This window comes from Harpia harpyja, unplaced genomic scaffold (assembly GCF_026419915.1).
Source record: "Harpia harpyja isolate bHarHar1 unplaced genomic scaffold, bHarHar1 primary haplotype scaffold_55, whole genome shotgun sequence".
NCBI classification, from domain to species: Eukaryota; Metazoa; Chordata; class Aves; order Accipitriformes; family Accipitridae; genus Harpia; species Harpia harpyja.
This window is the reverse complement of record NW_026293415.1, coordinates 618607-637349: the sequence shown is the minus strand read 5'-3', so window position 1 is coordinate 637349 and position 18743 is coordinate 618607. Positions and strand designations below refer to the sequence as shown.

The following is an 18743-nucleotide window of genomic DNA, read 5'->3' as shown; positions in this document are numbered from 1 at the left end:
TCGCCTCCCTGCCCAGCTGTGCCATCTCCCTGCTGATGTCACAATGGACCTTCAAATGACGTGGGCTGATGTCACAGGGGGGTGCAGTGCATCAGAGGGAGGTGTCCCCAGCGCCACGGCAGTGCCGGCACTTCCCAGCGAGGCTTGGGTGCTGCCGGGCACTGCTCAGGGACTCCCCACCGCTGCCCTTCGGAGCTGCTCCGCGGCTGAGAGCGGGGTCAGGAGGCAGCAGGGATGCGCTGGGGGACCCTCGCTGACAGACAGGAGACCGTCAGAGAGGAGTTTGGGGTGAGGAGCCGGGAAGAGTGTCCCTTCTCCTGAGCTGAGGGCAAGCAGCAAGGTGAATGGAGGGCTGCTGCACCATGGCCATCAGCTTGGAGCTGGGCTGCTTGTTGCCCACACTCCTGCAGCTTTCCACCAAGGGTGAGGGTTTGGGGAGCTCCTTCCCCAGGGGTCGCAGTGGGGCTGTCAGCTGTCAAAAGCTGGGCTGTGGGGAGGCTGGACAGGGCTGGGGACTGTCACGAGAGCCCTGCCTGTGGATTCCACCGGGCTCGGGGGACAATGTGGCTGCCAGGACTGCCAGGTCCTGGTACTGGGGCTGCCCTGAGTATCGAGGCTCCTGTGGGCAGGGCTCAGTCCCCTCAAAAGTGGGACCATTCCGAGCCAGCTTTCTCTGGGAGCTCCACAGCCATGGCAGTGTTTTTCTGGGCTCTCTGTGTACGCCAGCATCTGCCATGCCCGGGGCAAGGAGCTTGCCAAGAGTCCGTGAGCTGTCTAGCCTGGAGCCTGGGACCTCTTTTCCTTACTTTCCAGAGATAGTGGCTGTCTGGGGAGCTGTGTCTGATTACATGCTGGCACAGCTGAAGCTGGACAAGGTGGGCTGGCATCCTGGTCCCCCTCGCCCTGTAGGGCTTCAGTCTTCCTGAGAACCTGGGCCCTGAGGAGCGATCCTTCCCTGAGCATCACAGCAGCACACTGAGATCACCTCATGTGCCCAGAGCAGCTTCTTGGCAAACCGGGAGAGAAAACAAGTCGCGATCCAGTCTGAGAAGGTATTCAGCACCCCACAGGGCTTCACTCTTCCCTGCGGTCAGTGGAGAGACCAAGCAGAGAGACAGGGGATGATGCTGGGTCTGTGCCAAAGATAATCCATGGGAATAAGTCTTAGGGGTATTCCACATGTGGAAATGCCTTGGATCTTCTCTAGCCAAGAGATGTCAGCAAATATTTTAAGGAGGTGAAAGAAAAAAATGGAGAACATGGGGGTTTTTTTCAAAAGCTTTCACTTTTCCTATCTCTAAAGTACTCACTCATCAGCCTTTTTGTCTTTTCCCTGGGCAGCGTGTTCTCCTTGCAGGACTCAGGAACCTCAGGATCTTTGCTGTGGTCCAAGAGCAATTCCACGGCAAATGAGTCATATTTGTGGTTCACAGACCCATCTTCCAGCTGGATATTGATGAATGATGGCTGCGGGAGCTTGCGTTCCCCACAGTGATTATCCCTGGGGAGAAGGAAGCAGCTGCCCTCCCCTTTCCCTCTCAAGGTCTTGGGGATCGTGGATTGTGTGCTTCCTGTTCCTTGGAAAGGGCTGGGAGAAGTAGACAATTACCACCAAAGGTCAGGGGACAGCTTGAGCTCCTGCAAAACAACTGACTCCCCAAAAGCTGTTTCTGTAAATGACCTTTTCTCTAGAACTTTGTTATGAATCTTTCCTGGAAATTTTACCTGCTGTAGCAGTGACGACATTCCTCCTCTTTGCAGACGATGTCAAGTTTGAGCTGCTGAACTACAAGCAGCTATCATGAGCCACCTCCTTCCCATGGCACATTGTGGAGAACTGTGTGCAAGAGTATCAGCCGAGACTAAGGGGACAGACAGGTTCTTTTAGGAATTCTTGCCAGAATGATTATGGCACTAAATCATAGTTATAATTAAGCTTTCTTTTCTTAATAGGATACTAGGATTAGTAGAGCGCCAAATTTATGAGTAGAATAGCACAGGATTTCTACAAGCAGAATCAATGTAGAACAATTTATAAGTATCATAATACAGAATTTATAATACAACTGAACTTATAAATTCTAATCACCTGGATCCTAATATAACTTAACTTATGTTTCCTAACTACCTGGACCCTCTGCAGATCAGGTCAAATCTGAGTACGTGGCTTGCTGTCTCAGTACAAGAATCCTAATCTGGACTTGAAACCCATATAAAAGAATATGAGTCACTGCCTCAGTCCTCAGCAGAAGCAGACAATGGTGGAGGCATCCCTGGCCACAGGGGTGTCACAGATCTCACTGTCCTGCAGCAGTTCCAGTCCAAGTTGCCCCCTTAGGACTTGTAAATGCTTGATCTACAGACAGTGCTCTGTCTATAAAAAGCCAGGAGGCAACAGGAGGACCCAGGAGGAAAAGGAGAAGGAGGCCAGAGGGGGCAAGAAAAACAGAAAAAGGAGACAACAGGATGAAACGAGAGGCAGGAGGAGGCAACAGGAGGAGGAGGAAGAGGCAGTAAGTCAACAGGAGTTAAGAGGAGAAGGAAAAAGAGGAGTCAATAGAAGGACAAAGCAGCACACAGGAGAGAAGGGAAAAGGAACCAACAAGAGGCAACAGGAGGAGAAAGAGAAGGCGGCAAGAGGAGGAAACAAGAGACAATGGAAGGGAAAAGGTGGCAAGAGAAGGAAGAGGTAATATGAGGAGGATAAGGAGGAGGAGGAAATGGAAGAATGAGGAGACCAGAGGCAACATGAGTAGGATTGAACAAAAACAGGAGGCAAGAGTAGGCAAAAGGAGAAATAGCTGAGGAGGAGCAGGAGAAAGCTGGTGGAGGAAACAGAAGGAGGAGACAATAAGAGGCAACAGGAAAAGGAGAGCACAGGAGGAAACAAGAGGACAAGGAAAAAGGACATGAAAATGAGGCAAACAGAGGAGGAGGAGGAGAAGGGGACAGGAAGCAACAGGAGGAGAAGGAAGCAAAAGGAGGTACATACAGAAGGAGTAAAAAGGAGGTAAGAGAAAGCAACAGGAGGATGTTGATGATGAGCAGGTGAAGTAGAAGACAAGAGGAGGCAAGAGGAGACAATATAGGGAAGAGGAGGAGACAAGAGGAGGCAAGAGTACAAATCTGGAGGAGGTGGAGGAGTAGGCATTAGGGGCAGTAAGAGGCAACAGGATGCACAGAGGAGGATGCAACATGATGCAAGAGTAAGAGGCGAAGTGAAGAGGAGGAGGAGGCAACAGGAAAAAACAAGTGGCAAGAGGAGGCAAGAGGAGAAATGAGCAAGAAGGGGAGGGGGAGGAGGAAGCAAGAGGAGACAAGAGGAGGATGAAGAAGTGGAGGCAAGAGGAGGCAGCAGAAGGCAACAGTTGAGGAGAGGAGGCCTACGGGAAGGATCAAAGGTGAGAGGCAACAGTAGGCAAGAGGGTCTTAGGAGGAAGAGGTACCAGGAGGCTGTCATGGTTTAAGCCCAGCCAGTATCAAAGCACCATGCAGCTGCTCACTCCCTCCCCCTTGCCCCCGGTGGGATGAGGAGAAATAAAAAGGCAGGTGCCTGGGTCGAGATAAGGACTGGGAGGGACCACTCACCACTTATGGTCACGGGCAAAAGACAGGCTCAACTTGAGGAAGAAACAAAATCAATTTAATTTACTACAAATCAAATCAACAGGAAAAGGAGGAGGAGGCCACAGGAGGCAACAGGAGGCACTAGAAGTAAGACAAACTTGAGGCAAGAGCGGACAGAGGAGGACACCAGAGGTAAAGCAGGAGGAGGCAAAAGGAGGCAAGAGGAAGCAAACCAGGAGGTGGCAACGGTATGCCATAAGATGCATGAAGAGGAAACGGGATAAAAGAGGTAATGGAGGAGGAGGAGGTGGAGGAGGATGGAAGAATCAGTGAAGGCAAGAGGAGAAACAGGACACAACATGACGAGGGAGGAGGCAACAGGAGGCAGAAGGAAAAGGTGTCTTCCTCCTTCTAGGGGCTCCACTGGCCTTTTAGTGCCTCCTCCTCCACCTGCTTTACTGTTCTCGTCTTGCCTCCTGCTGCCTCCAATTTCCTTCTCCTTCTCCTCCTTTGGCCTTCTTTTGCCTCATCATCCTCTTGCCTCCTCTTCCTCCTCCCCTTTACTCTCTTTGCCTCCTGCTGCCCAATCTGGCTCAGGTGGCCTCCTCTTGCCTACTTCCCTCTCTGTTCCTCCTCCTCCCCCTCCTCTCTTTCTTCCTCTTGCCTCCTCTTGCTTCTTGTTGCCTCCTCCTCCACCTCCTGCTCTTGCATCCTCCTGCCTCCCTTTCGCTCCTCTACCTCATCCTGCCCTTGCCTCCTCCTCCTAATATTGACTGCTGTTGCCTCCTGTTGCATCCTCCTCTTCCTCCAGTCTCCACATCCTCTTGCCTCCTGCTGCCTTTCCCTGCCTGCTCTTCCCTCCCTCTCCTGGGATCCCCTCTTGCCTCCTGGAGGAGAAGGGAACATGAGGAGGAGGAGGCCGAGGACAAAACAAGTAGCAACAGGAGGCAAGAGGAGAAAAGAGGAAGAGGGCAAGGAGGAGGAGGAGGACATACCAAGGGTCAAGAGAAGGCAGCGAAAGGAGGAGGAGGAGCAGGAGGAAGAAAGAAGAGAGAAGAGGAGGATGAGGAAGTGGAGGCAAGAGGAGGCAGCAGAAAGCAAGAGTTGAGGAGAGGAGGCTTACGAGATGAAGCAAAGGAGAGAGGCAAAAGGAGGCAAGAGGGGCTTAGGAGGAAGAGGTACCAGGAGACAAAGGTCAGCGAGAGGAGTAGGAGTAGGAAACAGGAGGAGGAGGAGGAGGCAATGGTGGGGGCCAGAATTCTGGAGGCAGGAGGAGGACACAGCTGGAGACAGGTGAAGGAGGAGGAGGCAAAAGGAGGGAGCAGGACAAGAAGGAGGAGGAGGCAACAGAAAGAGAAAAAGGAGGAGACCACAGGATGCCAGATGAGGTAAGAGGAGGCAAGTGGAGGAGGAGGAGGCAATAGGAGGCCACAGGAGAAGGAAGAAAGAGGAGGCAAGAGGAGGACAGAGTAGGAGACCAGAGACAAAAGAAGGAGGCGGCAACAGGAGTCAACAAAAAGAGAAAAAGGAGGAGATAATAGGATGAAACAGGAGGTAAGTGGAGGCAACACTAACAGAGAGGAGTTGGCAGCAGGATGCTGAAGGAGGCAACAGGAGGAGAAGGAGGCAACAGCAAGGAGGAACTCAGTGATGGAGCTGCTGTCGGATATCTGCTGCCCCTGGGTGTGGAGCACTGAACAAGGAGGAAAGGACAGCGAGAAGTTAGGGCATTATTCTCCGACAAAAATCAAAGTAATTTCTCATACTACATACTCACCACAGCTTTTCCATTTCAAAGAAGATGTATGTTCAGCTCCATAGCTGGAGCTCTCGTTGATGCTAGCTGAATGTGCCATGAGGAGCAGGACCTCTGCCCACTGACTGCCGAGGAGTCAGCCCCACTCAGCAGCAGTGGATTTCTGGGAATAGTGTTGGTCAGGGGGTCAGTGCTGCTATTTCAATTCTGAGATTAAACTACTCGTAATGTAAAAGTGCTTGTCAGCATCTGCACTCCCATTGCTAAGAAACCACAATCAAAATGGTGTTTGAGACAGAGGGTTTTGTGTAGAGCTCTCCCCTGTCTCATCGGGAGATAGAAAAATCAATGTTGTTTTGAGATAGCAACCTCAATGTGTTTTGCAATAGGAACCACAACATGTTTTGCAATAGCAGACACAATGTCTTTTCAATAGCAACACCAAAAATTTTTGCAATAGAAACAGCAATGTGTTTTGCAATACCAACAACAACGATATGCAATACCCAACGCAAGGTTTTGCAAGAGCAACATAAAAGTTTATTTTTTTTGTGAATACGCTGCCAAGGGACGGTGAAGAGCAGAAACAGATTTCAGGGCTGGCACCTTCCTCAGTGGAAGAAGGAGCTGGATGTTTGTCTTTTCGGAAAGAGGCTCAGCCGAGCACCACGACCATGACATGTTCCGTCTCTGGGAAAGCACAGATCCCCAGTGCTGTTGTGCCTGTAGATAGGGCACCAAGCATAGGTTAATGTGGGATACTTGGAAAGTAATGGGCATGTAGTGATCAATCCATACTCGATGGAATTTATCAATTCCATTACTTTCAAGTATCAAGCCCATTACTTTCCAAGTATCCCACATTAACCTATGCTTGGTGCCCTATCTACAGGCACAACAGCACTGGGGATCTGTGCTTTCCCAGAGACGGAACATGTCATGGCGCTCAGCCACAGCAGAGCCTCTTTCCGAAAAGGCAAACGTTGGCTCATTCTCCCACAAGGAAGGGCCCAGGCCTGAAGGATGTTGCTGGTCTTAACCTGTCCTCGGTGCCCTATCTACAGGCACAACAGCACTGGGGATCTGTGCTTTCCCAGTGACGTAAAATCTCGGAGCTCGGCCGCGGCAGAGCCTCTATCCGAATAGGCAAATGTCTGGCTCCTTCTCCCACAAGGAAGGGCCCAGCCCTGAAAGCTCTTGCTGCTCTAAACATCCCCTTGGCACCCTATCTACAGGCACAACAGCACTGGCAATCTGTGCTTTCCCAGAGACAGAACATCTCATGGCGCTTGTCTGCGGCTGAGCCTCTTTCCAAATAGGCAAACATCCAGCTCCTTCTCCCACAAGGAAGGGCCCAGCCCTGAAAGCTGCTGGTGGTCTTCAGGGTCCCTTGGAGCCCTATCCTAAGGCACAACAGCACTGGGCATCTGTGCTTTACCAGAGAGGTAAAATCTCATGGAGATCGCCGCGGCAGAGACGCTTTCCGAAAAGGCAAACGTCTGGCTCCTTCTCCCAGAAGGAAGGGCCCAGCCCTGAAAGCTGTTGCTGCTCTTCATGGTCTGTTTGCACCCTATATACAGGCACAACAGCACTGGGTATCAGTGCTTTCCCAGAGACGGAACATCTCATGGCGCTTGTCCTCGGCAGAGCCTCTTTCCGAAAAGCCAAAGGTCTGGCTCCTTCTCCCACAAGGAAGGGCCCAGCCCTGAAAGCTCTTGCTGCTCTTCACGGTCCCTTTACACCCTATCTACAGGCACAACAGCACTGGGGATCTGTGCTTTCCCAGAGACAGAAGATCTCATGGCGCTCCGCCTCGGCAGAGCCTCTTTCCAAAAAGGCAAATGTCCGGCTCCTTTTCCCACAAGGAAGGGCCCAGCCCTGAAAGATCTTGCTGCTCTTCTTGGTCCCTTGGTACCCTATCCTAAGGCACAACAGCACTGGGGATCTGTGCTTTCCTAGAGACGCAACATCTCATGGCGCTTTTCCTCAGCAGATCCTCTTTCCGAAAAGGCAAACGTCTGGCTCCTTTTCCCACAAGGATGGGCCCAGCCATGAAAGCTGTTGCTGCTCTTCAATGTGCCTTGGCGCCCTATCTAGAGGCACAACAGCACTGGGGAACTGTGCTTACCCAGAGAAAGAACATCTCATGGCGCTCGTCCTCGGCAGATCCTCTTTCCTAAAAAGCAAACTTCCGGCTACTTCTCCCACAAGGAAGGGCCCAGCCCTTAAAGCTGTTGCTGCTCTTCACGGTCCCATGGCGCCCTATCCACAGGCACAACAGCACTGGGGATCTGTGCTTATCCAGAGACACAACTTCTCATGGCTCTCGTCCTTGGCAAATCCTCTTTCCGAAAAGGCAAACGTCCGGCTCCTTCTCCCACAAGGAAGGGCCCAGACCTGAAAGCTGTTGCTGCTCCTCACGGTCCCTTGTTGCCCTACCTACACGCACAACAGCACTGGGGATCTCTGCTTTCCCAGGGACGCAACATCACATGGTGCTTGGCCGCGGCAGAGTCTCTTCCAAAAAGGCAAACGTCTGGCTCCTTCTCCCACAAGGAAGGGCCCAGCCTTGAAAGCTCTTGCTGCTCTTCACGGTCCCTTGGAACCCTATCTACAGGCACAACAGCACTGGGGATCTGTGCTTTCCCAGAGACGCAACATCACATGGCGTTCGGCCGTAGCACAGCCTCTTTCCGAATAGGCAAACGTCCGGCTCTTTCTCCCACAAGGAAGGGCCAATCCCTGAAAGATGTTGCTGCTCTTCACGGTCCCTTGGTGCCCTATTGTTACGGATGCACGACTATCCAAATCCAACAGGTGTTAAAACTCAGATTTATTCTTCAGGAAAAGTTAGTTAGAAGTCCGATAACATTCTATAAAATCACAGGCTCAATGATGTAAAGAGAATTAATTCTACATGGCCGACTTAAGAATTCCCAAGATTTAAGTGATGGCTCAAAACGCGCGTATCACTCACCTAAAAGCTGAGGGCTCTCTCCCTCGAGGAGTTACCTCAGGCAGTGCCCCGGCCCGAGGGGGAGTCCCTGACTGCAGACCCGCTGCTCCGAAGAGGACTGCCAACGTGTCCTCCGGCGGGACCCCGTTTATACCCCTGTCGAATCTGACCTGTGGTCATTTAATTCTACTGGCCAGGAGGGTCACCTCAGTGTACCTGGCGCATCTCGATTAGCCAGTTGAAATTTCAACCTGCAGCCTCCAGGGTTTCCTTCCCCTTCTCCCTTCCTGGAGAAGTTTTGTTTCCTGCTGGCAGGATGGGGGTGGGGGGGGAATGTACTGCCACACAGCTCCCAGCTTCACGATCTGCAGCTCTCCCCCAAAAAAGTAAGCTGTCATGGCCTTTCCTTCTGACGGTGCAACAGGGAATCCCTGCTCTGAAACTCATCCTTCTCCTGCACACCTACCATGGGCTATGCCAGCTTTAGGAGATCCCTGCAGGAAGTCATGTGCATTGCCCTGCACCCAGAGACTTACAGTGTTCAGGGCTGTTGTCGCGTAAAAGGTAGAGTAATGTGGCAGAAAATAAACCCCCTTGCGTTCCAGCTTATCCTCAGATATCAGAGGGGCTGGGGGTGGCTAGGTTTAGATTCTGAGTGATATCCAATTTGGCACTATTAGTCTGGTCGCGTTCAACTTGTTGAACTCACGATTACGGATTCACTAATAGCACACCGCACTTTCAGCTTAGTCGCGCTCCATGGACTCACACGGCCAGACCAAGAGAGCTGGCGGAGCCCAGTGAGAAACTTTTATGGCTAGCTTAATGAATAGTGCAGTTAATTAAAGCAACAGATTTACAGGTTCTTGTGGATTGCCGGTGATAAATACACTGTCTGCAAAAGCACGTGCAAACATTAAATACAGTGCATGAAATCAAAAAGAAAAGCGATTCTATAGAGGGAGAGATTACTAAGTAATCCGTATCTCAGCCAAAGGCATCCCTATGGGGGGGAAGGGAGGCTCAGCCCATCGACTGATCCCAGGAGACAGAGGTGGTCCGCGATGGTATCTTCCCTGACTTGTCTTCGATGTTGCCTTCCCTAACATTCCCCCTTCCTTAGGTCATTTTTATACAATTTTTACTTCAAGGTGGAGCTTGAGTGAGTCTAGTCATACATACCTTTATTGTGATTAGTATAAAATTCTCTCACTTCACTTTTAAAGGTATTAAAGATTAACAAAAATTCAGAGCGCAGGCTCAGTGAGGAGGTGGTCACACCTTGGATGCGGGTAGTCTTCGGGATGGAGGTGTGTTTTGGTATTATAATGACATTATAATGGGCAAAGTTCGCACAAAGGACAGCATTCTGTCAAAACATGACAGACCGTTGGCCCAGGGTGGCAAATATGCGGTTTATCAGTACCATAGTACCATGAAGTTCCTATTTCTGCAGTGATTCACAGAGCCTGGCCACGGAGTCTTCACCCCGTTCCACCCTCCATGTCAGTTTGCACGTAATGTTGTCAAGGGAACCACTGTGGAATGGATTCCTTGCATACCAGTTGCATTCCACCCTGAAAGCTTCTTCGATGTTATATCTTTCCTTAATGTGTGAACAATGCCGTGCCTTTAATACAGGTTTAGTTTCTAAGTAAGGCACCTCCAGTAGTTATTCCAGACATAGGAAGAGCTCAGCCTTTCTCCTTCTCTTCTCCATCAGCTGTTTTTACTAGGCTTCCACTGAGAATAATGGCCTCAGGTACATCCCTCCATGACCTAACCCGATTCAGGGCAGCTGCTCAATACCATGGCCAAATCCAGGCCTACAGTAGTACATGAGATGGCAGGGCTCTCCAGCACAACTGCATTTAACTGGCAGGGACAGCACAGGACCAACAGGAAAGGCATCGCCACTCAGAGCAGGTGTGTGACAGACATCACCCAGGGCATCTCAGACACACTCAGTTTCTGTGGACCAGTGACTGGTTGCCACCACTGTGTTGGGACAAGGTCTGTCCCATCTCCATCCATTAGATACAGGCAGAGCATGAATATGAAGCACGTTCCACCAGGGTCTGCAGTTGTGTGTCTCTGCTCCCGAACTCGGCTGGTTCTTCTCTCTCCTGTCCTTTACACATCCCATTGATGGTACATCAAGGAACAGGCCAATGGTTAGCACGGTGTTGCTGGATCACAGGATGTCCATACCCAAGGACCTTCTCAGGAAGAACAGGAGGGGGATGCCCTCTGTGTGAAGGATCTGCTCAAGTGCATGGAGCTCCTCATTGGCACAGGCAACGAGTTGGATGAGCTCTTGTGGGCGAAGGTCACAGGAGAGGCCAGTGAGGGAGACATCATGGTGGGAGATAAAGAACCTGCAATCAGGGTGAGGAAGTGGACAGAGTCTTACTTAAGCAGCCCAAGCATGTCTTTGAATCAATGACCTCAGGTCTTACCAGACTTTCACCAATAATCTGCACCACATTGAGGGGAGCAGATCCTGCATCAGAGGGTAGCACTGCCATCCCAAGGGGCCAAGAAGGCCAAACCTAAAATCATGCCCTGGGGTGGACGAAGCCCCTGCAGTGACAGAAGGGACTGCCTGCCGGGGTGCCAGCTCTTCAGAAAAGGCTCTGCTCTGCCATCTTAGTTGAGAAAAAAGAGCTGACACCCTCCATTGTTGTCATCTTGCATGGAGATTTTAGGGGATTGCTTTTTTCCTCATTATCATTTTTTTTGCTATACACTAATGCCTCCGGCCGTTACTTCTTCCCTGAAACCACCCTGTTGATTTTCTCAGAGACTTTTTGTTTGTTGTTTGGAAGACCAAGGGACACGTCCAGGTGCAGTAAAAACACAGAAGGAAGAACTGGCCAAATCTTTACAGGCTGTGCACTGGCACAACACCTTGTCCCACCAAGTGTCAGACATACAGAGGCCCAGGGCACAGCCGTATCGCTGCAGAGCTTGAGAGCTTCCTCCACCTCGCTGCCCTCTTGGCACTGCCTGACTTGTTTGCATACACTTGAGGGGGGCCCCCCGAGCCCCGTTCTTCTGGTTTTCAAGGTCTCTCCTGTCAACATCACCCAGCACCCTTTGCATTCCAACCAAGTCCTCCCCTTCCCCACTTGGCTGCGGGTCACCATTGCCTTCCCCTCTTGTTCTTAGTTTAAAGCTCTCCTCTCCAGGTGGGTCAGCCTGCGGTTTGTGTGTGGGTTGTGAAGTAAGTGTGCTTTGTGTGCCTGTGTTTGTGTACAGGTGACAACGTGGGGGGTGTGTGTGTGCACAGTGCTGGTGAGCAGTCCTGACCGTGCCTTAGGATCCTTTTGAATGAGAAATGTGAGATCTCCGTACGTGCGTGCGCACATGTGGTGTGGACAGTGTGTTGGGACTTGCAGGAGTAGGGGTGCGCGTGTTCGCACCATGGTATATATGTGTGGACTTCATTCCCTTCTGCCCCCATGAGCAATTCTGGGATCGCACGTGGGGTTTGTGTAATCCCTGCAGACAGATCCATCACCAGGAAAAGGTCAGTCTGGCTGGAAACAGCCCCAGTGCTCTTGAGTTTGTGTTTTGAGGTGGACTTTGGCTGCTAGGAACCTCTCAGCCCCTTTGCTAACAGCTCCACTGCTACAGCCGCTGCTCCCAGCACCTTCCCTTCTCATGCGGTACCAGCACCGAGTGCTAGGGAGTAAAAAGAAAAATACCTGATGGTATGGGCAGGGAGGAGGCAGAGAAATCCTGCAGGCTTAGCTGAGGCCACCTGTGATGGGATCTGCTTGTGATGAAGCTTCAAGGTGTCAGGGAAGTGAGAGAGGCTTCTTCTGCCCAACAAAGTATTCAGTTTTATGAGATCAACAAATCAACTGTACAGGGCTCTCCTGTACAGTGTCTGCAGGGAGCAGTAACAGAGGAGCACATGCTAGTGGCACCCTGACTCTGGAAAGCCCACATGGCTTCTCTACATACACAGGCAGGCATGAACAGCAGAAAAAAGGGATGTCTTCTTCCTTAGGAAGCCAGCTTCCTAGAGCTAGTTTCCCCTCTACAGATTAGGTCACAGCTTAAAGATGTGACAAAATTGTGCTGACCAGCCTCGGAGAGAGCTAGGGAGTTCATCTGTGGTCACAGTGTCCCCATACAGGGGAAACCTCCAAGGAACACTCCCTTCTCCCATCATTAGAGGAGCAGCATCTTGGTGGAAGAAAGGCTGTGGGCTGATTTTCAAGAGAGATACCCAAAATAACAGAATGAACTGAAAGCAGGCTAAAACTACTCAACAGTGTCATCCTCCTCAGCAGGAAAAAGAGCTAAATGACCCACTGGACCTGCTAATTACCATTTGAATCTCCTTATGGAGAAGTTTCTGTTAGCTGGCAGTCACAAATTTCACCTTTCTCTCTCAGCACTAAATACCTAGGAAGATTAGGGCGCTCCTCTTCAGAAGCAGATTTAGCTGCATCAAAGAAAAATGTCTCTCATGGCCCATCTCAAATTTAGTTCATTGCCCTTTGTCCATGTTCTTGAAGACCATCTTCACTTTCTTCCGTAGAACAGAGTTCAAGCTCTCAGGGCCACCTCCGCCTTGAGGATAACATGGGACCCGGGGAGGTGGAGGTACAGAGAGGCCTTTTCTGTTGCTGCACAGGGAAGTTAAGCACAGGTTGAATAGGCTTATTTTCTGCTTGCCTTTTTGGTTTGGTTTGGTTTTCCTTCCACAAGTTTGCCACTTGTCCTTTGAGCAGCTAAACCTCACGCCTCAGTTTTTCTACTGTTTAAAGACCTATAGTTATGCTGGAAGTTGCTAGTCAGGCTAACGCCCATGCTTCTGACAGTCTTTCTCAAATCATTCATGGTGCCGTGGGCATCCAGGGAGGAGCAGTGGCAGCACCGGCGTCCCCACCTTCTCTCCTGAGGCTGCTTACTAACTGTCTTATAACCAGGTGAGAGTGACAGAGAGGTGTCCGGAGAACCATACCCAGGTGGTTTCCAGGGGAAAGAAGGAGCGAAAAAAGGTAAGCACTGCCTCCTGCAGCATCATGGACTGAGGAGCGTGTTCCTGCCTCTTGGCTCCTGGCAACGGTAAATCCCTTTTGGCATGCCCTGGAATATGGAGATAGTGCGTCAGCACAGACACTACCAGAAGCAGCTGCAGGCATCTATCCAGCTTGGCTGAGCTCACTGGAATGGGCATCCTTCAGCTTTGAGAAATGCTACCTGTAAGATAGTCACCACGTAAGAAGTACTCTGGCAGTTTCCCGTGAGCAAAGCTAGGCTGAACTGTGCTCTACCTGTGATCTTGGGAAGCACTGACACATCTGAGAGTTAAAAAGAATAGGCTGTAGGCTTGAGAACATTTTGAAACAAGCAGGAAATGCTGGTATGTGGATAATCTGCATGTAAGTGGTAGCTTTGAGTTAAAGCATTAATTTAAAATAAATGTGGGTAAGTCACAGGGTTTTTTTTTCAGAAAATAGAAGTATTTCATTTTTCTGTACATTTATATGAATAAGTAGGCAGATTAGGAAACAATCATGGTGACTTTTGCCTCACGCAAACCCTGATGTTAACTTGTAAATGTTGAATGGCACCCTTAGGAGATAGATAAAACTCACAGGAAAAAGGCAGGAATACCTTGGAAAAACAATCAAAGTATTAGGACCACGTGTTTTTGTGAATTCCAATTTTTCTTGTGAGAAAACTGCCGTGCAATTTTCACTTGGCTAATCTGAATGCTTTTATCACATGTTTTCTGACCTGTTGTTCTCATCATCATTAATGCGTCCGAGTTTAAGAAGACTTCTCAAAGGGTGTTATTGATAGCTGGAGAGACACAGCCAGCATCCTCAGTCCCCTGCCTGGAAGAGGCTATTGCTTCCCCATGTCAGACCAAGAGTCTTAAACATCTTTCAGCTGAGTCACTTCTTCCTAAGAAGTGACCCGCTAGTGCAGTGCTGCTTGCTTACAGCTCACATCCTTCAAGTGTGTCCAGCAAGAAGTCTTTATGCTCTGGGAAGGTGAGAAATGCAAAGGGAAGGCTCAGTTCCCCAGGCAGCAAGAGCATTGCTCTGCCTCTACGAGGGCTTGCAGGGGACTGGGAAGCATTGCAGGCTTGGGATCAGAGCGAATGGGCCCTCAGCTGGATTTGTAAGCGCTTCAGAAACCCAGGTGACAGAGCAGCAAGTTTAAGAATGCAGAATTATCCAGGACTCATTCAGAAGTTATAAAAGCCTGACCTGTTCAGGAAAATGGGGTACCGTGGGGCCATCACCCACTTTTGGTCACTTTCTTCTCTGTATGACTGAAAACTGCATGAAGCTATTTGATTGCTTGCATAAGAATGTCTTTTAGCACCCTGAAAACTTGTGATTTATGCATAAACTGCTGCTGATCTGTCTTGTTAAAATGTCCCATGCATGCCTCAGTGTCACTGGATTCACTGGCAGATAGCAGCTTGTTTTACTTCTGATGGGATTCACCCTTCACCATGTAAAAATTAATGCTTCGAATCTAAGATAGTATCCCAGATCTTTGTGTGTGGACACAACATCAGGGGGTGAGCTCTTACATGTGAGCGAGGAGAGCTGGGACTGACCTCTCTCACTAAGGTCTAAGAGTCAAGTCATGCCTTGCCTTGCTCTGCCTTTCCCTTTTTCCTCCCTTTCCTCCTTTGCACCCTATTTCTTCTTAATTGTCTTACACTAAAAGCAGCTCTTACAAGATCCGGACAAGGAATGTAAGCAATACTGTTACTGAAGTGGCTAGTATTTATCCCTTTTCTGCCTTTTTTCTCAGCTGTCACCAGGTATTCTATTCTCTAAAAAAGAAAGTCAAGTTTCTTTTCTGCAGATGACAAAACCCAGTCATTCAGGGTCAAGGATTCTGTTCTCTCCTCTCTTTACAAACCTCCCTGCAGCAAGCAACCCGTGTTAGATTTGCAAACATTCATGCCGATCTTGGTCAAGCTCGCCTAACCCTGCAATCACCTGTATGCGGATGTTTGTAGTCTTTCTCTAGGCTTGAAGTGTGTGTGATGGTGGACAGGCCATCAGCATCCTCTAAGAGCCTGTTGTTTGGATTGCTCTGTATAGGGAAAATGTCCCAAAGAAAAGGCTTGGAGAATCACACTGTTGGATCTGGATTCATTCTTCTGGGATTTTCTGACCACTCCAGCTTGCAGGGCCTGTGCTTCGCAGTATTCCTGGTCATCTACCTTGTGGTCCTCACAGGGAACAGCCTGATTGCTCTCATCACAGTGGTGGACTCAAGCCTCCACAGCCCCATGTATTTCTTCCTGAGGAACTTGTCCTTCCTGGAGGTCTGCTACACGTCGGTCACTCTGCCAAAAATGCTGGTGGGTTTCCTGATGGAAGATGGCCGGATCTCCTTCCTTGGCTGTGCTGCCCAGCTGTATTTCCTGGTTTTGTTGGGCAGCATCGAATGCCTTCTCCTGGCTGCCATGGCCTACGACCGCTACACAGCCAGATGTGACCCCCTGCACTATACCCTCATCATGAGCAGGGGTCTCTGCATCAGACTGGTGGTGGGGTCGTGGATGGCTGTCATTCCAGTGCAAGTCGGACAGACCTACCAGGTGTTCACTTTGCCCTTCTGTGCATCCCATGACCTTCACCACTTTTTCTGTGATGATCCCCCTCTGCTGGAACTGGCCTGTGCTGACACTTTCTGGCACCAAGTGATGCTGTACACCATCATCCTGGTATTTGCAATCCTTCCCTTCTCCTTAATAGTTATTTCTTACATTCAAATTATCAGGGCAATTCTGAAAATACCTTCAGCTCTGGGCAGGCACAAAACCTCTTCCACCTGCTCTTCGCACCTCGGGGTTGTGATGCTCTTCTACTGCTCAGCCACAGTCACCTACTTAAAGCAACGGTCAAGAGATTCTGCAGATGCTGACAAATACCTTGCCCTGCTTTACACAGTTGTGACCCCCACGTTTAACCCTGTCATCTATAGCCTGAGGAATAAGGAAGTGAGAATTGCCTTGAGGAGACTCCTACAGACAAAGTGATACTACGGGGTATGTGAAATATAGTCCCAAATAGTCCCAGATGTTCCACTGGGGTACGTGGTTGCCTGAACAAAAGCATCCCATATTTGCTCAAAGAAAACTACATGTCCAGCCTGGCTTTCATCCTCCTCAAGAAGGGGAAAGGTGTCCTGAGGCACTCCTGTTAGGTCATGCCCCCCCACAATATCTTTGTACTCTAGAGCATCTTCAGTGCCCCTAAGTATTTTAATGCAAACAGCTACTTCAAGCTGTGTCTGACCTATGTAATATGAAAGGGAAATAGTCAAAGCATGGTCTGTAGTCAATGAAGCCCAGAGGGTGACACAACCGACGAAGAGATGACTACCTTCAGGTTTGAAAAATCACTTGCTAGACCCCATGGACTATCTACAGTGTCCCTGCGTGCAACCAGCTAAAAAATGTTAAAAGACATGAACGTCATCTTCCCCTGCTACGATGTCTTGCACTGAGTTGTGTAATGCTTGACTATCTTGACATAAAGAATAATAAAAAAAGATCACCAGGGGGACAGTCCAGCACTGGAACAGCATCCCAGAGAGCTGTGGAGTATCTGTTTGTCATGGTTTAACACCAAGAGGCAACTAAGCACTACAGAGTTACTCGCTCAGTCCGCAGCGGTGAGGTGGGGGAGAGAATTGGAAGAGGAAAAGTGAGAAAACTGGTGGGTTGAGTTAAAGGCAGTTAAATAGGTAAAGCAAAAGCTGGGCACACAATCAAAACAAAAGAAAGAATTCATTCACTCCTTCCTATCAGCAGGCAGGTCTTCACCCATCTCCAGGAAAGCAGGGCTCCATCATGCATAACAGTTACTTGGGAAGACAAACGCCATCACTCCAACACCCCCCCACCCCTTACTTCTTCTGCCAGCTTTTATTGCTGAGCACGATGACATATGGTCTGGGATATCCCTTTAGTCAGTTGGGGTCAGCTGTCCCAGCTGTGTCCCCTCCCAACTTCTTGTGCACCCCCAGCCTACTCGCTGGCAGGGCGGCGTGAGAAGCAGAAAAGGCCTTGACATTGTGCAAGCACTGCTCAGCAGAAACTAAAACATCCCTGTGTTATCAACACTGTTTTCAGCAAAAATCCAAAACATAGTCCCACACAAGCATCTATGGAGAAAATGAACTCTCTCCCAGCCAAAACCAGCACAAGCATTTATGTACGGAATCTGCTTTGCCACTCTGAAACTGTCTCTTTGAAAAACTAGCCTGGTGGGGGTTTTTAGCCCATATGCCTGTGCAGCACTGAAGTGTGTTTCCACATATGGAGCAGCTTTACACAATGTCTGCTCCAAGAGGGGCAATATCTCAGCCTGCAATTGGAAATGGCTGATGCTGGGAGGGGATAAATGTGTTTCCTGAGACAATATTTGATATGCATACAATACAAAAAGATTGCGAAGGTGAATGGATAGGACAGAAACAGGAAAACTGCCCATCCAATGGAGCTTTTCAGAAGGAGGAAGGAGCGGTACACAGCATGAGGTGACACCAGTGGGATTAGCACATAGGAAAGACTTTTGAAGGGAAGGCTTTGCAAGGGCATACCCTGACTGCACCCAGCTGCAAAATAGAGACTGGGCAGTGTATTGAAGTGATGGTGAGAAGTGTCGTGGGGTAAAAGCGTGTGGATGAGAGAAGGTTGGAGAGATTTGGGCTTCAGAGATTTGAGGTAGTCCTTGGATGTTCTGAGCAGGCTGAGCTTTGGAAATGAGAAAAATAAAGCAGCTCTCAAGGATGTTGTGGAATTAGTAGTGCTATCGCTAAGAACAGTAACAGCACAGTGCTGTAAGGGAATTCCTTCTTATTCTTCATTATGATTAATTAAAGCACTTTCATTTCATTCCCAACATTCGTTTTCACATGACAAAAGAGCCATAAGTTCTCGGTAGTTAGCCTCTGGCATGAGTTCTTAAAGCAGTCGTTTTTCTCTCACGGCTAGCTCTTTGTTATCATTTACATGTTACACTTCTTAGACAGCATTGCCCTTTAAATTATGCCTGCTTCATATCTTTTCTCCCTGTTTTGTGGAGGAGAGGGAGATGGAAGAGGGGAGATGTTTCTTTTTTAGCCAAAGGCGGCAGAGGGACACATCCCAGATTAGTGCAAAGGCACAAAGGAAGCCAACATTGCCCTGTGGTGTACACTAACACAACACTGTTACCCACATTTCCAGTCTCTGAAGTCCAAATTGTGCAGCAGAGACCCTGGAAGCTCTGAGCTCCTTTCATCTGTCCTGCATCTCAACATGTAAAATGAAACTAACCTAGTCAAAAAGATTCTTTGGATTCTCTTCACAGCCTGAAGCTCCGCATTTGCCAGGAGACTGCCCAGGACACCAAAAGAGGACTCACACTCCTCTGCACATAAAGCTTAGGTGTTCCCAGGAATCTCAGGAGGCACGGC

At 49.5% G+C, this 18743-nt stretch overlaps 1 protein-coding gene across 1 annotated transcript; it reads left to right on the top strand.

Moving 5' to 3' along the window:
- Positions 1-15378: 15378 nt before the first annotated feature.
- Positions 15379-16317, top strand: LOC128138550 (olfactory receptor 10AG1-like). Its single transcript, XM_052779753.1, has one exon. It carries the CDS (start codon positions 15379-15381, stop codon positions 16315-16317), a length of 939 nt encoding a protein of 312 aa, XP_052635713.1.
- The last annotated feature ends 2426 nt before the right edge of the window (positions 16318-18743 follow it).